Here is a 27,903-nt window from a genome sequence, read left to right on the forward strand (position 1 = left end):
CGTCGCGATTGCTACGTCGTTGCTCTACCTACACCGATGACATGTGCACCGGCATTCGAAACCGCCCTCTCGAGACTTTATACGAGTCCAATGGACGGCTTTATAGCGCGATAAACCGTCGTGGCAAGAGTAAAGCTCACCTCTGTAGTGGCGTAAGCAGCGTTCTTGACGCCGCGTCGAGAACGACGAAATATACACAAAAAACATTAAATATATTTAACACAGCAGGCAGAAAGAAATAAAAACATGGCAGGGATATGGACAAAGTAGAAGGCGCGCTATGAAATACATATACTTACAAAATACACTGGAAACGACAGATAATTAGAGCTAAAAAACGGAAGATTGAGATGACGTCAACGCCGAAATAAGGCAATGTGCAGGGAAAGCAGCCGGCAAAACTGCAATAGTCCTATAGGCAGCTAAGGAAGCTTTTCTGATCGCGGGCGTATAGCCGCGGCGACGTACGCCCCGTTAATTTGGCTGAAAAAAATTCTCGCCCCGATCGAGCGCATGAATGACTCTCTTCCACTTTCGTACATCTGCAGTAAAAATAAAAAAAAAAGGGTCGCGGACCTATAGTTTAAGCAAACCATTGAGCCGACTAAAAAAATTGGATGGTCGCGAGTCTATAGCTCGGGAAACATACATCCCTCTATAGCCGGCTAAAGCACATTGTAAGGTCGGAGGCTATAGCTTTGGTGACATAGAACACTATTGAGACGGCTAAAGAAAATTCAATGGTCGCGATTCTATAGATTTAGGGACATACACCACTCTATAGTCGGCTAAAGCACGTTGAATGGTCGAAGGCCTATAGCTTAGGTGACATAAAACACTATAGAGACGGCTAAAGAAAGTTCGATGGTCGCGAGTCTATAGGTTTAGGGACATACACCACTCTATAGCCGGCTAAAGAACATTGAAAGGTCAGAGGCCTATAGCTTCGGTGACATAAAATGCTATAGAGTCGGCTAAAGAAAATTCAATGGTTGCGATTCTATAGATTTAGGGACATACACCACTCTATAGCCGGCTAAAGCATATTCATTAGTCGCGAATCTATAGCATCAAGGACATACATATGTCTATAGCTTGCTAAAGAATATTGAATAGTCGCGAGTCTATAGCTGCGTAGTCATAAATTATTCTATAGCCAGGTATAGAAATCGGAATGGTCGAGATTCTAAAGCTTTGAAGACATACATTTTTCTATAGGTGGCTATAGCGTGTTTTATGGTTTCTTATGGCTGACCATAGAGGGCCATAGAAGGTGATAGCTCACCATAGGATTTTCCATAGACGTCCATAGACCATTTTTGTATGGGTGGCGCCCTTTTGCGCGACCGCCGGCGCGTGCGATAGCTGACTGGGTGACGGTGAGGCCCAGATGATGACCCCCGAGGGGAGGGGGCCGATTACCAACGAGAACATCCGGTGCACGACGCCTGCCGTGTTTGTAAACAACGACGCTGGCAGAGCCGTCGGCACCTGGCGCAACGCCTGGCGGCGGCCGCTCGCGCTTCCGGGGTGCACATCTCCAGTCGTCCGAGCCGCCTGCCGCGCGTGTGCTTTGAATAGCGGATTTGCCGAGTAGCTCGTACTGGTATCCCAGACTTATAGAAAACTAAACTAATTCTATTCAAAGAAGAAAAAATAAAACGATTCGTTCACAAACAACCTTCTTCAAAGAAATAAATCGCCAGTGCTCCACCGAGGCGTTCTAACTAAATCTGCTCAATTTGGGACGCAAACACCGGATCTTTAACTTTCCGTACGGACCGTGCCACCGTCTTGGCCTCATCTTTACTGTTACAATTGTCATCATTCTTCCTGCCTTCCCTTTAACCCCGATGCATCATGGTACTCCATTAACGATCATCACAGACACCAACGCAAGAGAGTGTCACGTCGTGAGTTAGAACGTCTCAAGGAGCCAAAATCTTTGACATTCCTAACTCGAATCCCCCCCCCCAAGCACCCATCTTTGCCACGAAAACCGATCCCACAAACAATTGTGACTTTCACGTTCACGTTTCTAGCTTCATGATTCGTTTCTGGACGTCCATGTCTGCGAACTGCGCAATCTCATTGACACGCAGATAATGTGCCACGTATGAGTCTCACTGCTAACCACACCGTGATGGAATGGTTAAAGCTCCGATCGCGCGCAGCGGCGGGTATACAACAATGCGCCCCCGCGGTTGGGCAACGCGAGAAAACGCAGCGTCACTTCATCACGGGCGCTCCCGCAGCGAGCGAGCGCGCCGAAGAGCGACGCTCCAATCAGGGGCATTCGCTTAGCTCGGCGGACAAACGATCTCGACCGCAGATTGCTAGCGGAGTCGGCACAGCCAAGGCTGCTATCCACGACGGGCTAGGGCAACTTGACCCGGCTCGAGCCTTCCACGAGGGCTGGCGACCGGACATTAGCATGCGTAATGCGCCTCGGCCCCGCTAGAGCCCCGCGTCGACTACGCGGCGCGCCGCACAGGCCAGCGATCTAGGTCGCACAAGGGGCCATTACTTCCTCGCGCCCTTGAAAAGAAAAACAAAAAAAAGCATACGGGGAAATAATATTAAAAAAAATGTCGCGTTGGTGTGGCCGCGTTTGAGTCGGTACGCGTCATATTTCATTCGAATCGACGACATTCCTGCGCGATTCGTAAGGTATTCAAAGATGTTTTAAGGCACGCGGTCCTAAGTAGTCGTAAGTCTGTGAACGGGCCATAAAGCTTCGTCGTTCGCCGAGCTCTTCCTCCTAGGCCTCTAAACACGTCAAACACAAAGGTGGGTCGAAGATGACGGAGCGCACCGATTAACCTATCACGACGATGGCTTCGCGTTTTTTGCTTTTTTTTTTTTTTTTTCGCCGACGTCCCATTGGCGCGCTCCGCGAACTTTCGGCTCCAATTTTGTGTTTGACGAGTGTAGGGACCCTAGATTACAGCGATTAGCTTTTCCGAGTGTCTCGCGGGAAAGTGGACCCTTCCGATTTCTCATAGTGTGCATATACAAAGCAATACAGACGCGAACGCGATACTCTCGACTGTCAAACGTGGCCGTTCGAAAGAAAGAAAGTATTCGTTAGACCCGGCCTTATAATTACTTTCGATAGTGTGTGATGAAACACGGAAGACAGGGCTCGCCGTGTTTCGAACAACGGCCGGTTAGGCGGTGTGTCACTCCTGAACTGGCTGCAGCAGTTTGACAGACTCGTTCGAGCGACCCAGTTGGCCGACGAGTCTCGCGTGATAGGTGGTCGCGCTCATTCAAACCAACTATATATAAAAACACGCTAGTCGCTTTCGACGCGGCATATAGTATAAACTTGGCACAAGGCCCTTGAATATACATACGCAGACGTAGACCTGCCGCGCCCAAACAAATAGCCTTCAACGGCCCGATTAAAAAAAGAAAAACAAAAGTTCCCAAACGGGCGACCGTGAGAACGAGTGTATACACTCAGAATGTATACAGCATCGCAGCGGTCAGTGCCAATCGAACAGTCGCTCTAAAAACCCTGACCGAGGTTGAATTCAACTAAAACCCAAAAACCCGGTGGAAGTCGGGGGCCTGTCTGAGTGCGTCGAAGCCCACGAGCGCTCGTGCTTTTGGCGACCGTGGGTTTCTCTCGCTCTTCGGAGCATCTAACAGCGGCCCGCTTCGGGGGCTGTGCAATGGCGAACGCCGGAATCATATGGCCCATTGTTGATCCCGTAAGCAACGCGCTGTGCTCGGAAAGAGATAAGTGCGAGCGCATTTAGAGCGCTTGAATCTCACGAGCGCCGCCCCGTCCAACGAAAAGCGCTTCGCAATTACGTCCCTTTCGCCACTCGGTACGTCACTTTTTGAAATCGGTTTATTCGCCAATCTCGACAAAACAACCGGATCTAACAGTACCAAAAATGTGGTCGGCTTTTCGTGGCTTTCCACGATTGACCGATCCACGAGCATTGTCAGAGACTGTCGACTTCGACGGTGTTCGTTTCAGAATCTGTTAACGCGCGTATCTTCCACGCGCCGAGTTTTTTTTTTTTTTTTTTTGTCGTTGCAACAGACGATAGCCAGGGTCGTGACGTCATGGCGAGGCAAACCCTGATCGTGACGTCATGGATGAAACCCGTCAGAGGGCGCCACCGAACAATCTCGGCGCTAACAGTCACCGACAGGGGGAGAGCGGAAGGGAGGTCCAGCTCGAGCTTCCGGCATTCAATATAACGTTTCGGCGTCTCGCGGCCTTCGAGCGTGCACGCGCAGACGAAGCACGGCGGAAGGCAAAGAGCGCGTGAAGGAAACCGCGCATCTGAAAGAGACGCCCTGCCGTTCTTTTCCTGTCAGCGACCAAAACGAGATGTGAGGAGGAACGAGAAATAATAAGAGCGGGCGCCACAATCCCCCTCTCCCTCCCTCCCTCCCTCCTCCTCCTCCTCCTCCCGCTTTCTGCGCCATAGGCATTCATTCTCCGACGGAACCAGTCTTCTAAAAAAAAAAAAAACAGTCGCGACTTCGAGATGGATCGAGCGCTGCGGTTACGCACGTTGCGCGGAAGAACTCTATATATACATATATATGTTGCGAACAATTCCAGACTCCCCAACTCCCAAATCTCCATCTACGATATCCCTGGCACTGCATAATGCCTCGCATAATAATGTTACATCCTCGCAGAAAGAGAATTCGGCAGAATTCCATAAAAATGCGGGGCGAGAGAAAGCGCAAAGTGGCCAAGGTCTCGCCGCAGCGGACTGTGAACAACGCGGGGCTGGCGTGGATAATGGGAGCGGCGGTGGATGACCGACCGCCCGCGTGTGTTCTGCGTGCGTGTACCTGGGTCCGTGTAAACAGCGCAGCCGTCCGCACGCACAGACGCTCGGCCCGGTAAACGAAACGTGAAAAACCCTAATGGACCAATTTCTCGCAGTGGCGCCACGAGAGAAACTGAAGCTCCCTCCTGACCGAGTGTTGTCTGCGGAGAACCAGGATGAGGACGTGCAAAAGAAGGAAATCTTAGTACAACTTGGAATTTCACCAGTCAATAAAAGTAAATTTTAGGGGGCGGGGGGGGGGGGGGGGAGATACGAACCCAGTTGGAACCGAACGGGATTGGAAGCGAGGCAGATACCAAGGGCCTTAATCTGGACACTTGGCGGAGAAGTCGGCGAGAAATCTGGCGGCCGTGTTTGGCCAACGCCACACTTGACCTAGGCGCCGGCCAATCAGAGCCACCGGATTTCTCGCCGACTTTTTCGCCGAGTGTCCAGATTAGGGCTCCAAGTGCGCGAACGAAAGACGAACCTAATCACAAAGCAGCCGGCAGGTGGGAGCTCCTACAAGTATAACCGCAGAAAAACGCATTCACTCGTGATTCGCAAACGAAGCTGACGCATGAACAAAAGAACAATGCGATAGCTATACCCCGATTCGTGTTTCATTTGCGTTCCATACAAGCGAGTCTACCGACGGGTAGACCGAGAAAAACAGAAAAGGCGCCGACGCACGTCGACGACGCTATAGAGACAGCAACGTTCCGTGCACACCACTGCACGCCGTTGCTCTGCCGGAAGGGGGCATCGACCAGACATCGGTGTTTCACGACGGCCAGACAGACAGCCCTCTGCCAAAATTCGCTGCCTCCGAAACAAGTACAATTTTAAGAAAAGAAAAACGGGGTACTCCACAGAGACATCCCCCTTTCGATCCTCATATATATACACCGCAAGGACTCCAATCGAAATGAACAAACAAAAGAGGCAGTGCGCGGGAAGCGCGGCGAGACACGGCGGCGGAGGTGGGGGTGTGACGGGCCGTCCAATCTCGGCGCCCCGCCCACACCTTACGTAAACAAGACGGCGGAAAGCCCAATTTAAAGAGAACACAGTCTGCCATATAATAAACCGGCTTCGTCTCTTTGTTTTTCCCCTTTTAGCTTTCCTTTCTTTCCCACCGCCGAACCCATCAGCCTCGGTCTACACAGTTTCCGCACGTGGCCGCCGGATGGGGCTGTCGGCGGCGAAATGTTTGACGAGAGAAAAAAAAAAAAAAAAAGGGATTTCCCGTTACTAACATATACCGTGAAAAGAAAAGAAAATGAATAGAAGTGCATACGGACGGGAAAGTCCTCGTGTGTACGTAAGTCCTCCCCATTACGGGGAATAAAGCGAAGGGAATAAAAAACGAAATGACGAAACAAAACATTCGGGGCACAAAAGGTCGTGTTTGCGCCTCGTCTCTCCGCCGAGTGCAATCCAAACAGGACGAGTCGATGAGTGAGCCGCAGCAGCAGCAGCGAGGTTCGCCCCTAGAGATGTCGCGAAACTTTTTGTCGAACCCCAGGTTCGAGTGATTCGGCGAACCTTCGAACGGCAAAATGCGACCAAGTTCGACTTATTATTTGTATTATTTATTTATCAATATTGTCAGCCTTCTCTAAAAGGCCATGACAGAGGAGGTTGGTAGATACACGATTGCACCAAACTTTGCATGCAACAAACGTATAAACGGTGCTGCCCAACTTCTGCCCAAAATTTCAAAAAAAATAAAAAAAAATGATTCATGAAGTTGTTTATTTTATATGCTATAAGTATCACTGCCAATATTTAGACAACATAAAAGCGAACATGAGCACTTCCAAAAAAGTACTCCGGCCATTTTTTTTCTTTTTTTTAATCGGCAAATGAAAATTATGTTAAAACCAATATTTAAATATACCCTCGCCTTTCATTGCCGTGACGTCAGTGCTAGGTAAGCTCGCCAGTCGAGCATGCAGTCTAAAAAATTCATTATGCCGAGCATTTGTTTCGTGCTGCTGCGCGGCTGCTAGACCGAGCTTCCAAAGCGTTCCCTTGACCCCATGAAACTGCTTGCATCAGTTGTTCGAACTTCGTGCGCTAAAAATTCGGGGAAAAAAAGGCGAACTTGATCGAACTCGAACCTGGGGCAGGTTCGCGACACCCATTATTTGACTTGCCGCCTGCGCTGTCTTTATACCGCCAGCGTCGTGGCGAAGGTTCGCGAACCCCGTTTCGAGTGGAAGACAGAGAGCGTCTAAGTGTGTGTGCACACCGAACGAAGCCTCCGGGGAGTCAACATGGCCATCGGGCCTCCATCCAGCGTGACCTCTCGCGGTTTTCCCCCATCGCAAACTTGGGCGACGCGACCTGTTTGACAGCGCGCGTCTGCGGTTGAACTTTGCATTAAGGCTCTGTTACCAACTCGAATCGGCCGCTTGTGTCTGTCGACACCGCGATGAATGACCCGCGCCTTCCCGTCTGGATCCAACACTCGCGAAAAAATACCTTACGATTCTTGCAAATAAACAATACGATGTAGAAGAAAAGAAAGAAAAAAGCTACAGGGCGACCTCTTTAAATAAAAAAAAGTCGTTTTTTTTTCGTTTCTTTTTATTTCCTAACTTGCAGAGTTTATTATATTATATCCTTCTTCTTAAGGGTATGCGAGAATCGAATAGTGATTGACCGAACAATTCGAATCGACTTTCTCATCCCTAGGATTCGAGTTTTCGAATATTTCGATTAATCGAATATCAGCTAAAATCTTGGTTCATTCACGCCGTTGGTATAAGGTGAAACATCCCTCACGGGCATGTGTGCGATCTAAATCAAGCCTGAATTCAGACGCCTTAACTAACAAGCCACTTCTGCAGAATGTATAATTTGTTTCTTGTGTTCCTCGAACGAAGCAGTCATATCCTTCGAGCTTCTTGAATGCGTTCGACAAAAACCCGTCACCACGCACGACGCCCTTTTGAACCCAAGGATATTGCGTCACCTGCAGACAGCTCTGTGCACTATAAGCCTCCTCTCGCTTTTTACGTCCTTGATACGACAAAATATTTTTTCGAATACAAATCGCAACGACAACTGAACCGGCCTCTTTCCGCTTTTCTCTCTACGCGGCGTCGAGGGAGGCGCTCGGCGCAAGACGTCGCCCGATTCCAACGATAAAGCCCGTCCATTCATCCAGCACGTTACGTATCCACATAGGCATGGGTGGACAGATCTGGCAGCAGCTGTGTCTCAAGTTTGTAGCGTAAATGTGGTGATGAACACTATTTTGATTCGTGCTGGCCCCTTGTCATTCCGTTTGTCTTGGAATAGACACGTAAAACTTTTTTCTCGTCCGTGCGGCTGTTTAATTTTATTTTTATTTATTTTTTTTGAGGGGGGGGGGGGAGGGGGTATGTAAAACGCATGCGCGGGAGAGCCACAACTGGAAAGATTAAGCAGTAATAACAAAATTTCGGACGTCCCCCTCGTAGGACCTCAAGATTTTGAGCACGAAGCTCAACCACTGTGCCAAGGGGGAGACTTGTGAAGATATAATTACTATAGGTGACGTTTTCCTTTCTTTATCGCGGCGCGCACGCGCGGGTCCGAAGGTAGCTGGATGAGCCCCCGTCTTCAGAATGTTTCCCAAAAGGAAGTAGCGGACCCAAGATGAGACAGCTGAAGAGAAGCGGTATGGCGTCCTAAGTATGATCATCTTCATTGACAGCAAATGTACTTACATTCGATGCGTGTCTACGGTTGCTAGCAATCTAATCAGCAGTAGATAGCCTGCATAGATCTAGACGTAATCGTCCCCGAAACATCGCAGAACCACAGGCCTGTTTTTAGTCTCGCGAACATCAGGACTACACTTTAGTATTCGTATTCGATTCGCCATTCGACTTTTTGGCCACTATTCGATTCGAATCGAGTTGAAATTTCACTATTCGCATACCTCTATACTCCGCGTCACTAGTTGTGTGCAGTGCAGGCGAAGGCAACGCCAGGCGCAGAGAGAAAGAGCGAGCCGTTGGAAGGCGGGACGGGAGACGAGGGTAATTAAAGGAAATGGGAGAAAGGGAGAGCACTAGGAACGTTAGAGAAAGGAGGTTTCTCTCCTCCTCCCCAGCCTTCCTAGTGCTTGCCCTTTCTCCCTCGCCTGGCGTTGCCTTCGCCTGTGCTGCATGCAACTAGTGGCATACTTCCCGACACTCGAAGGAAGTTTTGACATCGGTACCGGCATGGCTTGGACTGACGTCACATCAGCGGCCATCCTGCTATTCGCTCTACCAAACCTGCTTTTTTTTTTTTTTTTTTTCGCTTTTGAAAGAACAAGTATAAGAATGACAGTAGTCCCACTCCCCCTCCCTCCCTCCCCCCCCCCCCCCCCCCCCACCCCCGCCGGGCCAGATTTTCCTACAGAATGTACACAGACCTACGCTATACCGCCCCCTGCCCCTCCTCTTTTCGATCTTTCAATTTTCAACCCTGGATAAAACCCAGCCACGATGTAGGGATCTCGACTGAAGGTTCGCGGTATAGTTTTGAGCAGTATTGCTCGCTTACAAAGGCTTCATGTTTTGTATATTAGGTAAAAGCTAACTGTCGTCACGAAAATAAAAATAAAAATGGATAGAAAAGCTTCGGCCGTACTTGTCCATCCATCCATCCTCGTATCCAATGCCTCCGCGGATAACAGAGACTCGGTAGAATCGGGAATGGAACATGGACGTTCGTGCCATTGTTGCGGAGGGCGGAGGGGCGGTACAGCCCTTCCGGCATTCTGACCGCGTCGGGGTCTTCCGGTTCGTCCCGGCCATCCCGACAACAACCCCGCGTACAAATGGCAGGCCCCAGCAGGAACGCTCGCAGCAGCATCGCGCAGTCCCGCTCCTCGATTCAATCGAATCCGGCGTATGCGGCGACGGCCACTGACCGAGCCGGGGAGCGCCGAAGCCGCTCGGATTATCGAGACGGCTGCACTTTGGAGGGGCACCTCGGCTACGGCCCAACCAAAACCAGTTCCGGAGGCCGGCAGCAAGAGCAGCCAGGCCGCGGCAGCGCGCGGAGGCCCAGCGCGGCGGCACGCCCGTCGCTTCGGCGGCTATGCCCGCCTTTTCTCGGCTCAGCGCGCCGTCGCCTCGATCGAGCAATTTTTTTTTCACAGAAGACAAGGCCTGGGCCTTTTTGCCCCCCACCCCTTTCATTATTTTCAAATTGTCATTTCAAATATACGAAAGTTGTTTGGACCCATAGCCATTCTGGCTAGCGACGTCATCATTGGTTGATCCACGGAGCGACACCTAGCTCGCGTCAGCGTCTAGAATTCAACGCGTCCTGCAACGGCTCACAACGAGCGCGACTCCACGACAAAGGCGTATGCCACTTCGAGGCTCATCGAGCTTCAGCTTGTTTGCCGCTTGGGGCGGGTAGGGGGTCCACCAACGATGACGTCACACGCAGGCCTCGTCTTCTAGGTGGTGTTGGCGCGAGCCACTTCCAGCTCCCCCAGCTCCCCATAGGCCAGTAGCGAAAATCCCGAAACGTAGCGCGTGCCAAGCTCGAAACGAATTGTGGGAGCGTCCTGTATGCGCTCCTTCTTGCCCGATCAGCATCTACATTTCATCTCATCACCCACAAAAAGCGAACGCTACGGCCCCTTCGAGTCAACCAGAGCGACGAAGGCGAAGCAGGTGACAGCGCCAAAGGTACAAGGGCGACGGCGTAACCCATACAGGGAGAGAAGAGGGAAACTTCCCTCATGATATTGTAGTGAGTGCGCAGGCGAGCTGGTGGAAATTAACCATTCTGATGTTAGCCTGAGACTGAGGCAGGAAAAGAGGAAGTTTCAAAGTAGAAGAAAAAGGAACAGTCGAGGATACGTCTCTAACACAGCTGGGTTAGAGACGTATCCTCGACTGTTCCTTTTTCTTCTACTTTGAAACTTCCTCTTTTCCTGCCTCAGTCTCAGGCTAACATCAGAATGGTAAACTTCCCTCCCTCTTTTGTACGTCCCAAACGTCGCTTTTGTCTCCCTAGGCTAGAAGATTAGCCCGTCAATCAAAATGCGTACAAAAGCTTCTTTCCTCTCTCCTGACCATGGCGTTCGCTCTGTCAAAGAGAAGGGAGGTGGGAGCAGCTTCCACTTTACTCTTAAGCTAAAGCATACTAGTCACGTGTCACCCTCCGACGCACTGATTGGCTCACTGGGACGTAGCCCCTGCCGTTTGCCAAGTTACGGTGAGAGGAAGGTGGAAGACAGAAAAGAGGGAGAAAAAAGAGGGCAGTCGGAAGTCCAGTTACGCACATGCCCTCGCCACCCTCGTCTCACCTTCTCCCTCGCAGATCGTCTTGCAGTCACACAACCGCGTCTATACATCCAGTTCCCAGAATTCCTTTCGGTGCCGCGTAGGGCGCTGCACGCTTTGCAATGAGTATATTTAAACGAACTGAACAGTGTGGCTGGCAGCCCAGGCACGCCGAACGGGTGAACGCATTTCAGTAAAGTGTCAAATTTTACTCCAAACGAGCACCGGAGACGGACGAATTTGCCGAGGTCTCTAGCTATTGACCAGCAAGCGCGATAATTCACTGCAGCCTTCATTGCGCCAACATCGTTGGAAAGCGTTCACGGCAAAGTTAGCGTTTCCCCCTTCCTTAGGTAGAAGCAGGAGGAGAGGATGCAAACTGTCTCGTCTCACTTTTTTACCCCTGTTTTTGCAACACGTGCACCGCTTAGAAGCCTTAGATGATGCCGAAAGTAGTGGTGATTCGACTCCGCAAATATTTTACCGTTGCTCGGGAGAAGACACGGGAAAAAAACCGACCCAACAAAATCAGAACTAATCGTTAAAGATGGCTTCGACTGAAAGCCGCCACAGCGCATAAAGTTGAGAACTCCGGTCGAGAGACAGGGCCCCGCTGTCGTGGTAACACACAATGATCAACGTCAAAACGGAGCACTAAACCGACGACGTCCGCGAAACACCTGCCACAATACACACGCCGCGACGCGAGACAGAGACATCCATCCGACTGCTTTGTGATTAGGAAGGGAAGCCGCGGCTCCACGAAAATCGCAAAATAGCCCCTTCGGAAACGCTGCACCGCGTCGGGAAGGCGCCATATCCTGATTTACAACTCGCGGGGCTAGCACACACCAGACGGGGCAAGAAATCCGATCCGGACGCAAATTCGCACCATGCAGGCATGCGCGGACGACGCTGTGCCGCCTTCTTATCCCCGAATCGAACAGGATTAGGGTTCGCTTCTTCTTTTCATTCCCCTTTTACGTCATGTATACGTGTTAATCCGACCCGCCCACGCCGCACGAAGATCCCGTCACTGCCGTGCAGATTCATGGTCCACGGAGGACACACACAAGTCATGGGGGCAGGGAACAGCGTCCTTGAAGGCTTTCGTCTACGCGACTCGCTGAAACCCTTTTTCTTTTCTTTTTTTTTTTTTACCTCTCCACTTGGGCACGCCCACAGAGGTCAAGGAGGGGCCAGCTGACTTTTCTCAGAAATCTATGGGTGTGTCAAAATTAAGCCCGATTGGTTCTAAGAAAGGAGGGGGGCGGCCGCCGCAGCGCTTGCTATTTTATTTTTAATTTGGCACGACGTTTGAACAGACCACCGAGACACCAGTATGTGCCCGAACTATGTGGCATATGTCAGCTGTTCGAGTAGCCTGACAGCAACCGCCGTTTTGTTCTTTTGTTTGTGTTTTTCCCTGGCATTTCTTTACAGCCGGAAGAATGTTATACGTGATCCTGAAACTTCGGTAAATGCTGAGTTAACAGCTGCCGCCAGGAGCGCGTCTGTTCCAGTGGGGGCAATTTCGTTCGGTCAACCCACTCAGTGACCCACCCGAAATTCGCGACTAGAAGTACTTTTCAAAGCACAATTTCTCGTACACCGAATTTTTTTTCTTCTGTGTCTGTAATTGATCACTGTATGCAAGCGCCGGTCATTCTTTATTGATGTCTAATAACAGAACTTAAAAATAAGCTCATTTTGTTTGTTTTCAAACAAAACGGTGTTTTTGAGAGCATTTCGAGGCAAGAAGAGGCAGGAAGAATGATATTACGTTGGAGAAGGCTGCAGAAAAGCGAGTTTGATGAGTTCATCGATTGTACAGAGCTGATCGAAGACGCTTACTTCAACGAGAAACGCCGTCGGTGCCATGACGCGTCACCGCGTTCCATCGTTGGCTCGTTCAGAGGAAGACCAGCGACATTAGAGAGTTTTAGGGAACCGTTTTTTGCGCATACGACACGATACGATGGGCCCTCCGGTACGAACTGCGCACGCGCTTCCGCAGAGAGACCGGTCATTCGGATGACATCGACAACGATACTCAATGTTCCGCCGCCGCCTTTGATCGTGCGTCTTTTCGTTATCGGGGATATCGGAGGTACGGGAACGATCTATACTAAAACTCTCTATTAGGGAGTTTTTGTAGATGGTTCCGATAACGAGACCCGATACTCCGCAGACACCCAGTGTGTATTGGAGTCGCCACCAAACCACAGTGAGCGAGAAGAGAAAATGCGAGATGACAGGATTTTCCCTCCGCAACCACTGCCCGTGCTAGCCAAGCGGCGGCGGCTCGCCTTTGAAGTCCCGGCCGCGCGACTGTAATCCCTTCGGAGTCGGTAGCCCGTCATGGCCGCACGAGCTTCCCGAGGACCTTCCGGCCCGGGCCGAACGCCCAGAGGAGTGAATGCAATGCACGGATCCGTAATACCCCGTTATTCAGGCTCTCAGACAGCACGCCGTTAAAAAATAAATAAATGAATAAATAAATGTGGACGCAAGTTAGTGCGCATGCTTGACGCCCACAGACCGCCACAACGGCGTTCTTTCGCAAGCATTCGCTCGCGAGTCGCATGACGCTGCCACGCGATCGAGTGAGGTTCGAACCGCGCTCCCGCCCTGGTTCTCTCCCTTTATCACATAATCATCTGGAAAGTTCCAGCCCATTCTCGGCTGTCGTCCGGTGTTCTGGTCATGAACATTCCTGACCGTACCGCGCGTATAAGAGCAATCTACTTCCCGACGCAATATACGCGGTATTTCTCTTCTTTAGTTTGGAGGCACAGTTCGCCTCATTAAATGGTTGTTTTCAGTTTCACATTCGTCTCCTACTTTTATCCGCGACAATTCGGGGGATTTAATTTATTGCATATAGCTTGGAGGGTGTCGACGATGTATGTATGTACAAATTTGTGCGGCACAATCTCTTGAAATCAAGAGCCTATCACATAAACGAGCCATAATAAAAAACGAAATATACGCAGGTATAATAAATAAATTAAACATGTTTCGTTCTTCATCATAATTAGTGGATTTGCCCACCAATCCTCGAGCATACGTTTGCAGCACGTCAGGCCAGCTCAGTTCTTCCCTAAACCTTGATCAATGCTGGTGCCGATGCCTGGTGTAGGTGAGAGTGCCGGACACTGAAACAGCGAATGCGGTATTGTCTTTTTCGCACCTCCACATGCGCTGCAGAGCACATCCGTCACGTTGACGTCCTATTTTCCTCCGTATATATGCGACTACGCGAGGCATCGGCACGGGCCTGAATGAGAAGACGACTGCCCAGCGTATTCCCACACAAGTTAACGTGGGCGATATCGGTCTCGAACGATCTGTACAAAAGAAGGCTCGTGTAATCTCGCATTTCTGCCCTCCTGTTCTCGCACCTTGGCGACCCGTTTTCTTAGATGGAGGCTCGTCGCTCATAGAGGGAATGCACTGTCCTTCGTTCCAAGCGACTTCCGCGAGATGCACCTAGCGGCGAGAAAAGAAAACTGTCGCGGCAGGTTCGCTCGCTGCAGCCTTCTCGAGCGAATCGAACATTCACAGCGACCGGCGCTCTAAACACGTAACCGTGAAAGTAGGTTCGAAAACACGCAATAAAAATCTTTAAAATAAAATTTAAAAAAAAATTACGGTTTACGCGGACTTTACACGGTATCCCGTATCTTTCGAAGCAACCCCAGGATGTTCGTGCACAGGCTGCTCATCTTCGCTAGCGGTGTTGCGCACGTGCCCCAAGAAGTGGCGTCGCGTGTGTGACTGCACGGCGAGCAACGGTCGCCCCCAGAAGCTCATGAGGCGGCGTTGGGCGTCGGCGCAGGCAGCAGCGGGGACGAGCGGCGGCGGCGGCAATCGTCGCCCCGCCGAAGGAATCCCGTCTGGCTTCGGGGGAATCGGTCCGACGACCTGACCTCGAACGACGGAGAGGAGGCCCGACCGACGCCCAAATCTAGGCCTCGGGGCACTGGACGGCCCAAAGAAAAAATCGAAAAACATCTTTTTTTTACGTAGTGCATACGCTGCGTCAAGCAATTCTTACAAGATTTCGTTATTTACGAAGAAAAAACAAAAACTTGTTTTCTTCCTTCTCGCCTTTGAAATGTGTACGTTTTCATAAAATGTCGGACCTTATAATTCAAATTTCAAACCTAAGTTTTTTCTCATTTTTAATTTATTCTAAATATAATCGAGAATATCTTAAATTCGATAGTGACTGACAGCCCAAGAAACGCAGGATATGACGAGTACCTTATTATCACTCCGCACCCAATCAGATGGAGGCACTGGTCGAAAAGAACGCCGGGGAAGCGCAAACATAAAGGCCACGCCCACCGTTTCTTAAATTCACCTTAACTAGAGGTAGTGCCAGTACCGCTTATATTCGTTTTCACCTCAGAAAAAAAAAAAAAAAAAAAAAGCTTTGCGTGCACGTTGCGCGAACTAGTCCTTACACACGATTCGATTGTCGGAGAAAGACGCGATATTTTTGGCGTCTGAAACGAGTACGTTTCGATAACCCATATCTAATCACAAACACGCCTACATACACCTTAATTCTCCGCATAATAGAGGAAATTAGTAATGCTCCACGAAAAGCCGTACTTCTTTTTACTACTGTTTTTGAGGTGAAAACTAGTACAGATATACAAACCCGTGTGCTGAATTTTCCACGTAGTCTACAGAGGGCCAGCGCGAGGTAGTACACACATTGAACACGAGTGCTGCTACGTCTGGCGGGAACTCGCGTTCCATCGGTTTTATCGGACCGGCCCTCACTACATGAAGTAGAAAATAGAGCACTTCGGCTTTCTCTCTAGGTGGCGCTGGGGAAGTGCCCAGTACTTTACCTCGTAGTGCCGAGTACGGTTGAAAGCGTAATGTAGCAGCGGACAATAGTGAAACAAAGCACTATCGGAGAATGGGGCAAAAAAGGGACACTCTCTCGCGAGTTGTCTGCCATTGCGGTGGATCGTGTACTGACACAGCCGGGCCCGCATTGCTTTTCACACCCATATTGCCGTGTCCCCGTGCGCCGCCTTTGCTGCGTGCGTTGCACTGTCGGGCTCGCGCGAAGCCGACAGTTTAACTTGAGGCGATCTGTGGCGGCTCGCGTTTGGTAATCAGTAGGCCGGGCGTCCGAGTGGTCGCTCTCAAGTCGTGTGTAAAGGGAATGTCGTTACCCGAACAAAGGAGTTCGATTAACCTTGGCTGCCCCACAAACGCCAAAGCTGTCGAGACTTGGCGTCTGGGAAGAAAGGACGATGGATACTCTCGTCGTCAGTGGCGGAAATGGGGCAGTCCAATGACCACACGGGAACTCAAAAACAAGGGCTCTGTCCACACAATAGACCCTTTCCGAAATTCAGTGCCATCTGGTGGTTCGTGAAGCAGTTAACGTTTTGCCATATCAATGGCGGAAATGAACTTGTATCGGCACCGTCACTTTTGCAAGTCAACGGCACGCGAGGAATTGTTCAGTGTGAGTTCTTCCTCGATTACTTTCAATTCAATGGTGACAAAGAACCCGCTTTCAGAACCAAGCTCCAACCCACTCAGATGCCTCAAGAAAATTCTATACGCCAAGTTGCTCCGAAGCCGATTGTGTGCTGCCCACAGATTGACTGAATCTAAATTATTAGAAATAAGCGCTCACGTAGCTCTTGTGTTCCATTCCGACATCGCGTCGTACTGACCCCCGAATGTGCAGGCCTCGCATCATCCGCTTAGGAGCATCTTCAACGTCTTCCTTTATCAGTCACTAGAAGGCCGCCATTGGTATGGCACAGATGCCGTTTCAGAGATGATGATAGTGATCAAAGTGGCCAGACTGAATTTCGGAAAGGGTCTATTGGTTCGCGTCGTCAATGTTACGAGAAGAAAGAAAGAAACACTGAGAATGGGGTTTTACGAGACTGCATCCCGCCACGGTAACCAAAGTGCTCCTCCGGCTGTGCTTTTGAGGCACATATCCAGTGATTTTCGGTATACCCTGCACGCTCCGCTAATGTGTGGAAGTACCATGCGCAAACTTTCCATTGTGTACGCGCAGGCCTTATTTTATTCCATCTATGACAGCCATATTAGACGTACTGTGGTGTTGCTGCAAATATCCATGGACTTACGATCATTCTCATTATGGCAATTACGCAGAGTTGAGACACAGACGGAATATAACATAGAATATTAAAATTAAAAAAAAAACTAATCTGTTAGCCACTTATATAGCATAGTCAAAGGAACTAAGCAGAGACAATAATATCTGTTCGTACTCATAATCTCCCTCGGTATGTCCGAACAGCGCCGAGACGTCGTGGAACCATAGCCTGTTGAAAGCTAAAAAATAGCCGGGCAAGTCCCTCCCGCGAAGTTCCCTGCTCGCCATGACTGGCGTTTTCCTCCTCTCCAGCGTTCGCTCGCCAAAGTGGAAAGAGCGGAGTGCTTTGTAGGAGGAGCAATTGTCCCGCTATTCTCCGCTTGCAACGCACAATAGCAAAACCGAGCCTTGGCCAAAATATCCGATAAGTTCTAATAATGATAATGCAATTCATGCTAAGGTGAAAGCGAGCTGGACAAGAATAACGATAATAATCCCTGGAGAAGGCGAACAAGGGGTCCTTTCTCCGGGGACGATTATCATAAGTTCTAATGCAGAGTAAATAAACACCCTTCCGAAATTCGCGATTATTCTCCAAGGTCGTACTCCGTTCACCCTAAGCTGAGACTGCGGAGGACCAGTCATGCATCTGTCTCTCGTCACGTGGTCACGCTCCCGCCCATACCCACCCGCAGGCACCTAGCTTCCACCGCATTCTCAGCTTAGGGATGGTTCTAAATCCGACCTTGGAGACTCCCACAATGGGCAGAAAAGCGACGCTGGAAAAGCTCAATCCAGGTACACGCAGCTCGGCAAGGCCGAGAAGATCAGTTTCGCTGCCCGAGGTCTGGTAGCGGGGGTGTTCCGCCCCATACTTCCGAACCAGTAATTCCGAAAATGGTGGATAATCTCTGCTACTGAGAATGCGAAAGCTAAACACAAAAGGGGACGAGGACGGAGAAGGACAGGATTCCTGCCTTCTTAGTAAGGTACAGCAACACGCTTCTTGAAATTTTCCCATCCCTGATAGAATAAGGGGGAGAAGCATTTTACGTTTATGGCTTTCAACGGCTACGTTTGGATGGATGGGACCAAAGGGCATCGAAATGCGAGAGGGGACCAATCACGTGCGCCCAATCCTCTTCTCCCAACCAATCATTGTCGTCAAATCTCGATTCGAAGCGCTGCGGTCGAATCCACGTACGTACACAATAGCCGACGTTTTTTGAGGTCAAAAGTTTTTTTTCCAAGTTCAGTCTCTGCGTTGATCGATTATAAGGTCTGCCTCGGCGGGTTTAACTCTCTAAAACAAAATGTCGCCTAAAAATATATATATATATAGTATATGTATAGTGAATAACTATGTAGTATTCGTTTTTAAAGAACACTCTGGGATGTTTAGTATTAGGTGAGTTCATGCTGCAAAACGGATGTGAAAAGACGCAAGATGTTGAGTTTCTTGTATATCTACCGACTCATTCGGAAGTACACATCAAAATCAAAGCAGAAATGCAATATTCATTTTCATAAGGGTCGTGAGAGTGTCGGACTATGCTGCCCGGCGGCAAGCAACACGTGGTAGACTTTGTCTCTATCGGGAAATTCAAGCAATAAAAGGGAAGGCGTCGTCCGCGTGTTCCCTTTGCAGGGCAAGCGAGGGGCTCTTTCTTCCCCGCAGCCGGCCCCCTCCAGGGGCGGAGGGCAGGTGCGCCAGATTAGGAGGCGCAGGTGGCGCAACGTAAACAGCCCCACGACGCCGCCGAGTTCACGGGAGGAGGGCAAAGGCGGGCAAGAGAGACACAAGCAAAGCGGGCTTATCTGCCTGTCTGCACACGGCCAACCCGGGCGAGTCCAGAAAATCCACGTCGGCTGCAAGCAGTTGGACGTTTTTGTGTTCGATGAACTTTCTGATCAGCCGAAGGTGCGGTAGGCACCGGCCGGACCAATCAAACCGCCTGCCTTTCCTTTCAGCACCCGAAGCCGCTTCCTGCGTGGGTGAGAGCTAGGGAGCCTTCATGTGCGCTTTGACGCGCACATGAGGGCACCCTAGTAGAGCGTGACCAGCCGACGAAAGAAGAACGCATCACTGGTCCAACGAGCTCGCATTACTGTCAGCTTGGGAGTGAACCAAGTATAACGACCGCGCATGGTCTTTTTCGGGGACGGTTTTAGCGAACGTGTTCGCCCAGATTCAAGCAATGCAGTGTCAAATTTTACCAGCAAATGTCTTTTTTTTCTTTTTCCTCGTTTGACAGCACGAGTTGCTCATTCGAAAGAGTCACTATGTTGTCATAAACTTGTTTGCTTCCTGTTACATTTCCAAAATTCGATAAATGCAACCTATATTTTTGAGCTTCTGGACCAGACCAGGTGAGGTTTGTTCGGTGTTGTGAGACAGTTCACATGGCAAGCCGTAAAATGGACGGTTTTCCAAGTTCGCTATTTCACGAGCTCTATCGCAACACGAGTGTTGCCTCGTTCCGTCCTTCAAAAATTGCTGAGGTTCTCTTCAAATACTCAGTACAGTGTGTATTTTATTTATTTATTTTTTGCACGCGTGTTGACAAAAACACGCTAAAAACGCTAAGTGGAAGCTAAGCAGCTTGGTCCCGTTTAAGCTGCTTAGCCTCCACAAGCTAGGAGAGGTCCGGGAAAGGGCAACAAAGATGGCTGACGCGCGTTTTGGAGGCACAAAGCCGCTTTATGCCCGGCTTATTCTAAATCCTCCAACATTCTCAAGTAGCGGACAAGTCCTCGCGAGAGTCCAGGCAGTCCTTTTTTTTTTTTTTTCCATTCCAAGGTGACACTTAGGCCTAATCATCCCCCGAGAAGCTACCGTGAACAGCCACATAAAAGAAGACAAGGCCTGCACATGACGTCATTGTCAGTGGACTCAGGTCCCGCTCCATCCGGCAAACACGCCGGTCGCCGCGAAGCGGTAGACGCGTCCGTCTTGGCGTCGCCGCGTGTTAGCACTGCGCTCCCTGTGAGACGCGGCAAGACGCGCTGGCGGCGACGCAGACGCCAAGTAGGCGGCGCTGCGTCCGCTTCTCGCGCCTGCGGTTGCGGTGACGTCAAAACGACGCCGATCTCTGATTGGCTCTGGCTGGAAGGATAGCGGACAGACCTCAATGGTAGCTGTTTCGAGGTCTACCCACTATCCTTCCAATCCCAGGCAACCCCTACGCGAGAAGCAGGCGAGCTTGCGCGCCGAAGAGCACGCCAGTGACGCCCCACGAGAATGCCGAGGCTTCTTGGGAGCAGAAACGGCGCACTCAGACAATCGGAACGCCCGGCGCCTGAGGCACACGGCTGACTCACGGAGGCAGCGGACGGCTCCCACTGGACTGCGGCGACGTGGTCAAACTCGGCAAACGACCATCGGGGATTTCATAACGGGGACAGCTAACAGAGCGCGGGACACAGCTTCTCATGACGTCATCCCCGTACATTCTGTTTCCGTCGTCGGAGAAAGAACAAAACGCCGGGAACCAAGCGTGTACAGAATAAGAGCCCCCGCGTCAGTCAGGTTCCTCGCCGGGCATTACTAATTTCCCCCTTTAGGTAGAGATTCAGATACATGTAGGTGCATTTTAGACTAAAAATAATGCTATCAAGATGTACACGTTTCAAACGCCAAAAGCATCTCTCCTTCTTCCGACAGCCGAATCTTAATTAAAACTACTTCGAGCGGCGTATAAACAATCCGCAAAACTTCATTATTTTTTTTTTTTCTTGAGGTGCACACGAGTACAGTCGCAACTTTCACGACCAATGAGGGCGCACTAGTGCCTACCGAGGTGACTTTCACCGGGATGATTCAAGTAGAACAGCGGTACGAGGTAGGTTTTGTTAAAAACGAGCGATGTGAAATTTATGCATCAGAATTTTGTGGCAAGACGGTGCAAAGGAGCATCCTTATTATAGGGTGAATAATCCGCGAATTAGGGAGCGCGGTTCTCACACCGCGGCACCATCATCCCTGAGCGCTGACATAAAAAAAGCGCAGGAATGAGAAGAAACCTTGACATGTTCGAAAAAACGCACAATCTTGGCGCCAGCGTGCACTTGGGGCTTTTTTGATGCCACACTAAGAAACGTCATGCGAACGCAAAGAAGAAACCAAGCTACGAGCCTCGTCCAGCTGGCTCTCCCTTTTCGACCTCTCGTCTTTGTTCGAATTTACTTGGCCGGCCAACGAACGTTCGACATTGGATGCCCCCCCCCCCCCTAGTAATTGCTCTTTCTATCTCCGTCTACGGAGCCACTCCAATCTACCCCTAGAGGAAAAGAGCGCATCTTGGTGTCTTCGAGAGCTCCGGGGGGTGGGCGTCCGTCGACTGGTCTTCAGGTTGGTCCGCTGATTGCACCGCTTCCCAGCTGCTGCTCCCTCGTGTCCTCCATTTTCCAAGACTCCCTCCCATCCCTGTTTGGGATGACGACGCGGAACCACCTGTCCTCACTCCCCACATCTGCTCTTCCACTCCTCCCCAAATGGATGACGAGCAGTAATAAAACGGGAAGCTTCCCCGACTAAAAAATACTACTCAAGTTAAAAAGAAATACACACTTGTAATGGCTTTTGCCCAAACAGGTGCGTGCTAGGGTAGATTTTATAAACACAGCTGCAATAAACCCGCTGCAAGCCCAAAAAAAAAGGCCCTCGACTTGACCAAAGACAATAAAGAAATCCTCTTGTTCCCCTTCTCCAGGGATTATTTTCATCATTATTGTCCAGCTCGCTTACCCCTTAGCATTTAAGTGCATTATAATTAGAACGGGCGGTAGGTGACGCCACTGCCGAACATGGTCGAAGTACACACTAAAGATATTTACATCCCTCAGGGAATGAAAAAGGTGTTAAAACAAACTTACACTCGGGGCTACACCCTTATTTCTAGCTATACGTAATTTATGAGTATAGAGTAGTGCGCCGGTCTGGAGAACAAAGCTCATTTTCTGAAAAGAGGAAGAAAAAAAAATGTGTTGTACATTGCGGGGAAGGGACAACAAGCCCGCTTCAAAAAGCTCGGAGGTTGTTGCGGAACTACACCGGATAATTATTGCCTGCAAAACTACTTTTCCCTTGGAGATCCTTGAAGTTCGAGATATCGTGCTCAATGTGCAATATCGAGGAGAACAAAGCAACATACTTGGTACCTTCGCAATGGACCATTTTAGAAAGTCGCCGGTTCAGAAGGTTCTGGTAGGAAAATACGTGAAAAATTGCTCGGATTAGGAAGGAGAGTGAAGAAGCGTCCTAAAACGAACTTAGGGGCTTAAAGATAAGCCACAATACGAACAAAACAGACTTTGGGGGAGCCCAATCTAGGTCAGAGCAGCTGAATAGAGCCAGCCGGATCTTTGCTACCGTGGTCGAGGTTGTGCTCGCTTGAGCACATGTTCACGTATTTTCATTCCAGGACCTCCTCAAATAGTGGCTTTCTAAAACGGTCCATTACGGAGGCAGTTACTTTGCAGGGCACAAAAGCGATGGCGCCGTTAACAAAGTCGCGATAGCGGTCTTGCGCGTGCTTCATTGTGTATTTGTTGTTTCTGGGCATGTAATATCTGTTGCATCTACGCTGGGCGTGGGTGTAGAGCGCAGCAAGTCGTAAAACACCTCTGGGACACCACTAAGATCGCTAGCACCCTTTTCTTAGGATGCCCCTGGTAAAGACCTTTTGGTACGTGCTATAAAATGCACCAGCAACACATTATCCTTTAATAATGTGTATTCGGTTAACTGTTCATATCAAAAACATTGGCTAGATGGCGTAAAACGCCGCCCCATCAAAAAGGATTGAGCCGCATTCATCCATTCATTCATCCAATAAGTTCGTTCATCGAAAAAAAAAAGTATATATAACCTTGATACCTGGCCGCTCTCCTCGTTTGGAAAAGCGCCAGAGGAAAGAAATGCCACAACACGCACCGTGGGTGTTTTGTCTCGCTTGCCTTCCGAAAATTCGAATGCGCCCTCTCTTCACCACTAGCCCTACCTGAAATCCCTCTTTATCCTCCCCCCAGAATAAGCAATCTTCCTGCTGCCATTGTAGACGCTGCCCGCCGGCGTTCCCCCTCTTCCACCTTCGAGAACCGATATTGTGTGCGGCAGCAGCGTTGCTTCGAAAAAGCGCCACAAAATACCGTGTTTTTCACCAGGTACGGAAGCGGCCAACAAAGCGAGCGAGGCAGGGGACGAGCCAGAGCCAGGTAGAAAAAAGAAAAAAAGGCAATTTGCCAGGGAGTTTGTCCGTCGCCGTGTCCTTATCCCGGAAGCCGTGCTAATGGGAGCCTGCTCAAGGTAGGCAACTCGGCGGGTAGGCGCCGTCCAAAGTGGCCAGGCCATGCCGGACAGAGAATACTGTCCCCAACAGGAGACATGCCCACAAAGGAGCCTCCCGAGATCGCACCCCATCCCGGAATTCGCGCTTGGGGTAGGCACGGCCTCCTTCTTCACCCGAGGCTAGTAGATCATTATCCGTGGGGAGAACAGGTAGAAATATCGGGAGAGCCATTAGGAAAGATAGCTTCAACGACCTCGGTGAAAAACACGGACTAGACAGCACTTTCTCGGATAAAGAAAACCGAAAAGACTTTCTAGGTGTAGTCAACGTAAATCGTGATAGTTTCCAGATTCGACGCCACAGGCCAAATCAACGGCAACTTCAATTATGTTGGGATATCTCCGCGAGTCGGACCACTGGTTGGACTGGCCAGAACCGATTTGAGCGTGTAGTCGTTTTCAGCAACAACATATTGCTTAAAGATAAATGGAGGCCGTGCGCTTTGATCGAACATGGCCCAAACCGGGTTCAAACAGCGCGCCCTAACCAGTCTGCGGCGTCCACCGCCGATACATATACACGACCTGCCGATCAGCTATTTCAACGCGATATGAGGCGAAAAATAAAACCACAGGAACGATAGGATTCGCCACTTTCGCAATTCAAGAACCGCCGCGGACCTCGCCAAAACACCAGAAGCGCAATCTGATTTTTGAAACCGTTGCAGATGCGAGCGCGCGCGCGTCCAAAAGGCCGCACGTCCGCACTCGGCGCACTGCAACCACCTGTCAGACGCCAACACGCACGAACTGCGCGGCAAGAAACGAAGCAGACCCGATCACCGATGGAATACATCGGTCAAAGTAAGATCCCGACTGAACAAGCCCGACCGGCGCCGTCATTGTCCGTCTTCGATCGAGAGCGTCGTCCCCGCAAGAAGCGGAAATCAGCGAGGCAAGGTGAGGCGGCGTCGCTTAGGCCTTACCTGCGGTGCAGACGGCCCACCAGCTTGCAAGCCTGCCGTCCAGATGCATGGCAGGGCCGCAGTCGGTCGCAAAACAAGCACGCACGCACACACCGGCAATCCTCGAGTGTCACACAAGAACGGGCCGATATCCCTTGCGAGCCGCTGTCACGAGGAGTCAGCGAAGATTCACCAAGCGTAGGTCGCCGCCATCGCCGTGTAGCACGCACGTAACGACCCACCGGCGCCTTCGCCGACTGCACGAGTGGGGACCAGTTCGTTTTTCCCTCTTCTCGGCCGGCCCCCCTCAGATCCTCCGCCACCTTCCCGCCGCGCGCCGGTCCTCCGCAGCCGCAGCGCGCACTTGGTCACCGGGCCCAACCGCACGCTTGAGCTGGCGCAACAACACTCACGCTCGGCTGAAAGCGCGACAAGAAAGAGTGCGCAATCTTTTAAAAGAAAATGCCGGGCTTTTAAATTTTTATTGCTGTTTTTATTGTCTTGACTCAACGTTCAACGAATAAACGTGCGATTTTTGCCTTCTTTAATCGGCGGTCTTGGCTCTGAGTTTGCGGTTTTGTGGTTTGTGGTTGGCCGTCCCCTAGCCGGCCCCGCGCGATCGTTACGGCGCGTTGTTTGAAGTGCGAGCCTTGGGGCAAAACTCACGGAGGGTCAGAAAATTCAAACGAGTCATTGTTTCCGGAGTTTGAGTGCGGAAGACTGTTAGTACTACAAATACATCAAAATGTCCAAAACATTTTTTTTTTATGAAATAAGTTTGTGGCCACTAGGGCACAAGATTTTGTTCAACACGTGCGCGAGTGAAAGCCGCACAATTTAGATATTCTAAATCAAAGTAGCTTCTTTTTTCTTTTTTTCTTTTTTTGGCTGACGAAGGTAAAACATATGCAGTGGGCGACAGAATGTTTTCGGACGTAACCCAGATTTCAAAAATTGAGAATTTACAGCGTTATCCTCTAATTTCGGAGTCAAAAAAGCTGTAACAGAGCAATCGTTTTTAGAACTCACGTCCTGTTTGTCATTATTCGGTGAGGAATATGAACACACTCGAAGAATGAAGGAATAAAACGTGCATTTATGCGGTTTAAAACAATACGACATCATCGCCGAAACAACTCGCGAAGTATACTTCAAGGAAATATATTTTTGTTTTTGTTTACTAACAGTATAGTAAACATATACATGATATTCGGACCACTTCCGGTTCGGGTTTTGTTTGCATGCTTCTAAAGGGCAGCATCACCGCTATGTTTCCTATGTTCTGCAATGAAATCTCTGTTCTTCATTATGTTTGCCACGTGGCTTCTTGAAGTGCTGAAATCCTTTGCAATTGACTGGGCAACTTTTCGGTGGGAGATCTCCGCGAAATAAAAGAAGCTTCTAGCCGCGGCCGTCGGGCGCGAGCGGTCCCTGTCACGCGCGCGTCGATTTTACGCTCAACACTAGGGTCAGGCACGTAGCCAGGATTTTTCTTCGGGGGGGGGGGGGGGGGGGGGTAACACTTATGACAAAATGCTGTATGAGGGGGAGGGGGGAGAGGAGGTCCCGGCAAAATGGTCGATTTCGGGGGAACCCGGGCACCATACCCCCCCTCCCTTCCTCCCCCTGGCTACGTGCCTGACTAGGATCGCTTAATTTTGAAATCGAAGGTGCACATATCCGACTCTTTCGGATAGCGAGGATACTGGATCGAACGAATCACCACTTGAGTTCTTACGCAAATAAAGATTGATTGAAATATCAATTAATATTCAGCCAAATATAACTGTGTACGTTTAGCCTGAACACAGGTTTTCATAAACGGACCATGTGACACATAAAATAATAGCTTTTATCGCTTTTTTTTATCTTAGAGCAGAATCACTTGCTGACATTAATTCTTGTGTGCATGCGAGCTTGTGAACAGACGGTTTATGTTACCTGAACAAACACCAGCCAAAAACCACAGACGAACTAAAAAAGAAAAAAAAAAAGAAGAGAAACGTGAATGTTGAAGGTTTGTCAAGTTTGTGTCAGCGAAGGACTTCGGAATGGGAGGGATAGGAGGCTACGGAACCGAACCTGGAGTTCGGTTCCGTACGTCCTACTTCAGACACGTCAATTCAAAATTCAAAAACCTGATTTTTTTTTCTTTTTTTTTTTTTTTGGCACGCAGTTAAGCGTTTGTACGTGACACGATCAAAGCAAGACGTGAAACAAACCACTGGTACCATCCTTTCGATTTGATTACTCGCCCACGTCGTCAAACACAACAGCGCCTGTGTGTCTTCCAAAACAGAACAGTGCTAACAAATAAGGTATGTTCCCAGGAGTATCGCGTGGCAACCACAAGTCGGACGTGAAGGCTAATTTTCTTACCTTGTGGCCTGGGTTCTAGAATCTAAAATCTAATTTTGACGTCCCCGTCTGCAACTGCACGGAATATCATTCCCGGGATCGCCGCGGTAGCTCGACGTTGTCACAGTCACACCGATCTGTTTTATGTCCGGTTTTCGACATGCCTTTCCTGAATTTCCACCGAAAAAAAAAAAAAACAACTTAGAAGACGCGCTGCTCATTCTTGTTCATTGAAACATGCACAAGAAGCTGGTCAACCAGAAGTCATCTCGGCCAAAGAAAGTTCCGCCATTGCTTGTCTATGTTTACCTTGGAATACCATGTATTAGGCCCGAGAGCGAACACAAGCGTCGCTGCGGTCGCCGCGCCCTGATTGGGTGAGGTGTACCGTGACGTCAGGGGGAGTACTCCGCTCCGCGATCTCGCCTCGGCTCGCTTCCCAGCACCGGTTTCCTGGTTTGGCGTTGTGTGCCGCAAGCTCTTCGAGGAGCTGGACTTCGTTTACCCGGTGTACAAGACGTTGAGTTAGGCCGATATTGACGTGCTTCCGTACATTTTATAAGCCTGATCGTCCCTTTTACCTTTAAAATTGGGTTACAAATCCCGAAAGCTATCGGCGGAGGCAATTCCGCCGATGAACCTTCCCGTCCGTCCACACGACACAAGGCAATCTTGCGAGGGGTCGGTGAAGCGCTGGCGCAAGTGTTTCAGACGCTAGGATTCTGCTCCTTGCATGTTCATGATTTAGGACGATATTACATCCCGCTTTCAAGGCATTTGAAGTGGCATTTATATCGTAGGCCTTTGGGTGGTCGCCGAATTAGCTCGCGACCCCGACTCTGCGCTTCCACTCTGCATGCGCTGATTTGCAGATGTTTTAAAGGCCCTGTGTCTGATTATCTTTGAAGTGCTCGTGGAACAGGGCTGTTTTACATGAATTTAGCTTCTTCGTAAATTAATTATATAGTTTATACACGTATGCAGGCATATTTCTTAGAAGATGCACAATTACTGAAAATTAGTTTGTATGCATGGTAGCCGCAAACACGGCCGAATTGCCCCCAGGTGCCTGTATGAT

At 49.9% G+C, this 27,903-nt stretch overlaps 1 protein-coding gene across 1 annotated transcript in view; it reads right to left on the bottom strand.

The window, feature by feature from the left end:
• The window catches only part of LOC115331337 (hemicentin-2), a 152,171-nt gene extending 127,350 nt beyond the window's left edge, over nt 1-24,821 (bottom strand). The window contains exon 1 of the mRNA XM_042289730.1: nt 24,489-24,821. Within this exon, the coding sequence (XP_042145664.1) occupies nt 24,489-24,537 (49 nt within the window). The 5' untranslated portion in view covers nt 24,538-24,821. The remainder of the gene's footprint in view (nt 1-24,488) is intronic.
• Nucleotides 24,822-27,903: the final 3,082 nt, after the last annotated feature.

This window comes from Ixodes scapularis, unplaced genomic scaffold (assembly GCF_016920785.2).
Source record: "Ixodes scapularis isolate PalLabHiFi unplaced genomic scaffold, ASM1692078v2 PGA_scaffold0__279_contigs__length_252992795, whole genome shotgun sequence".
Classification (NCBI taxonomy): domain Eukaryota; kingdom Metazoa; phylum Arthropoda; class Arachnida; order Ixodida; family Ixodidae; genus Ixodes; species Ixodes scapularis.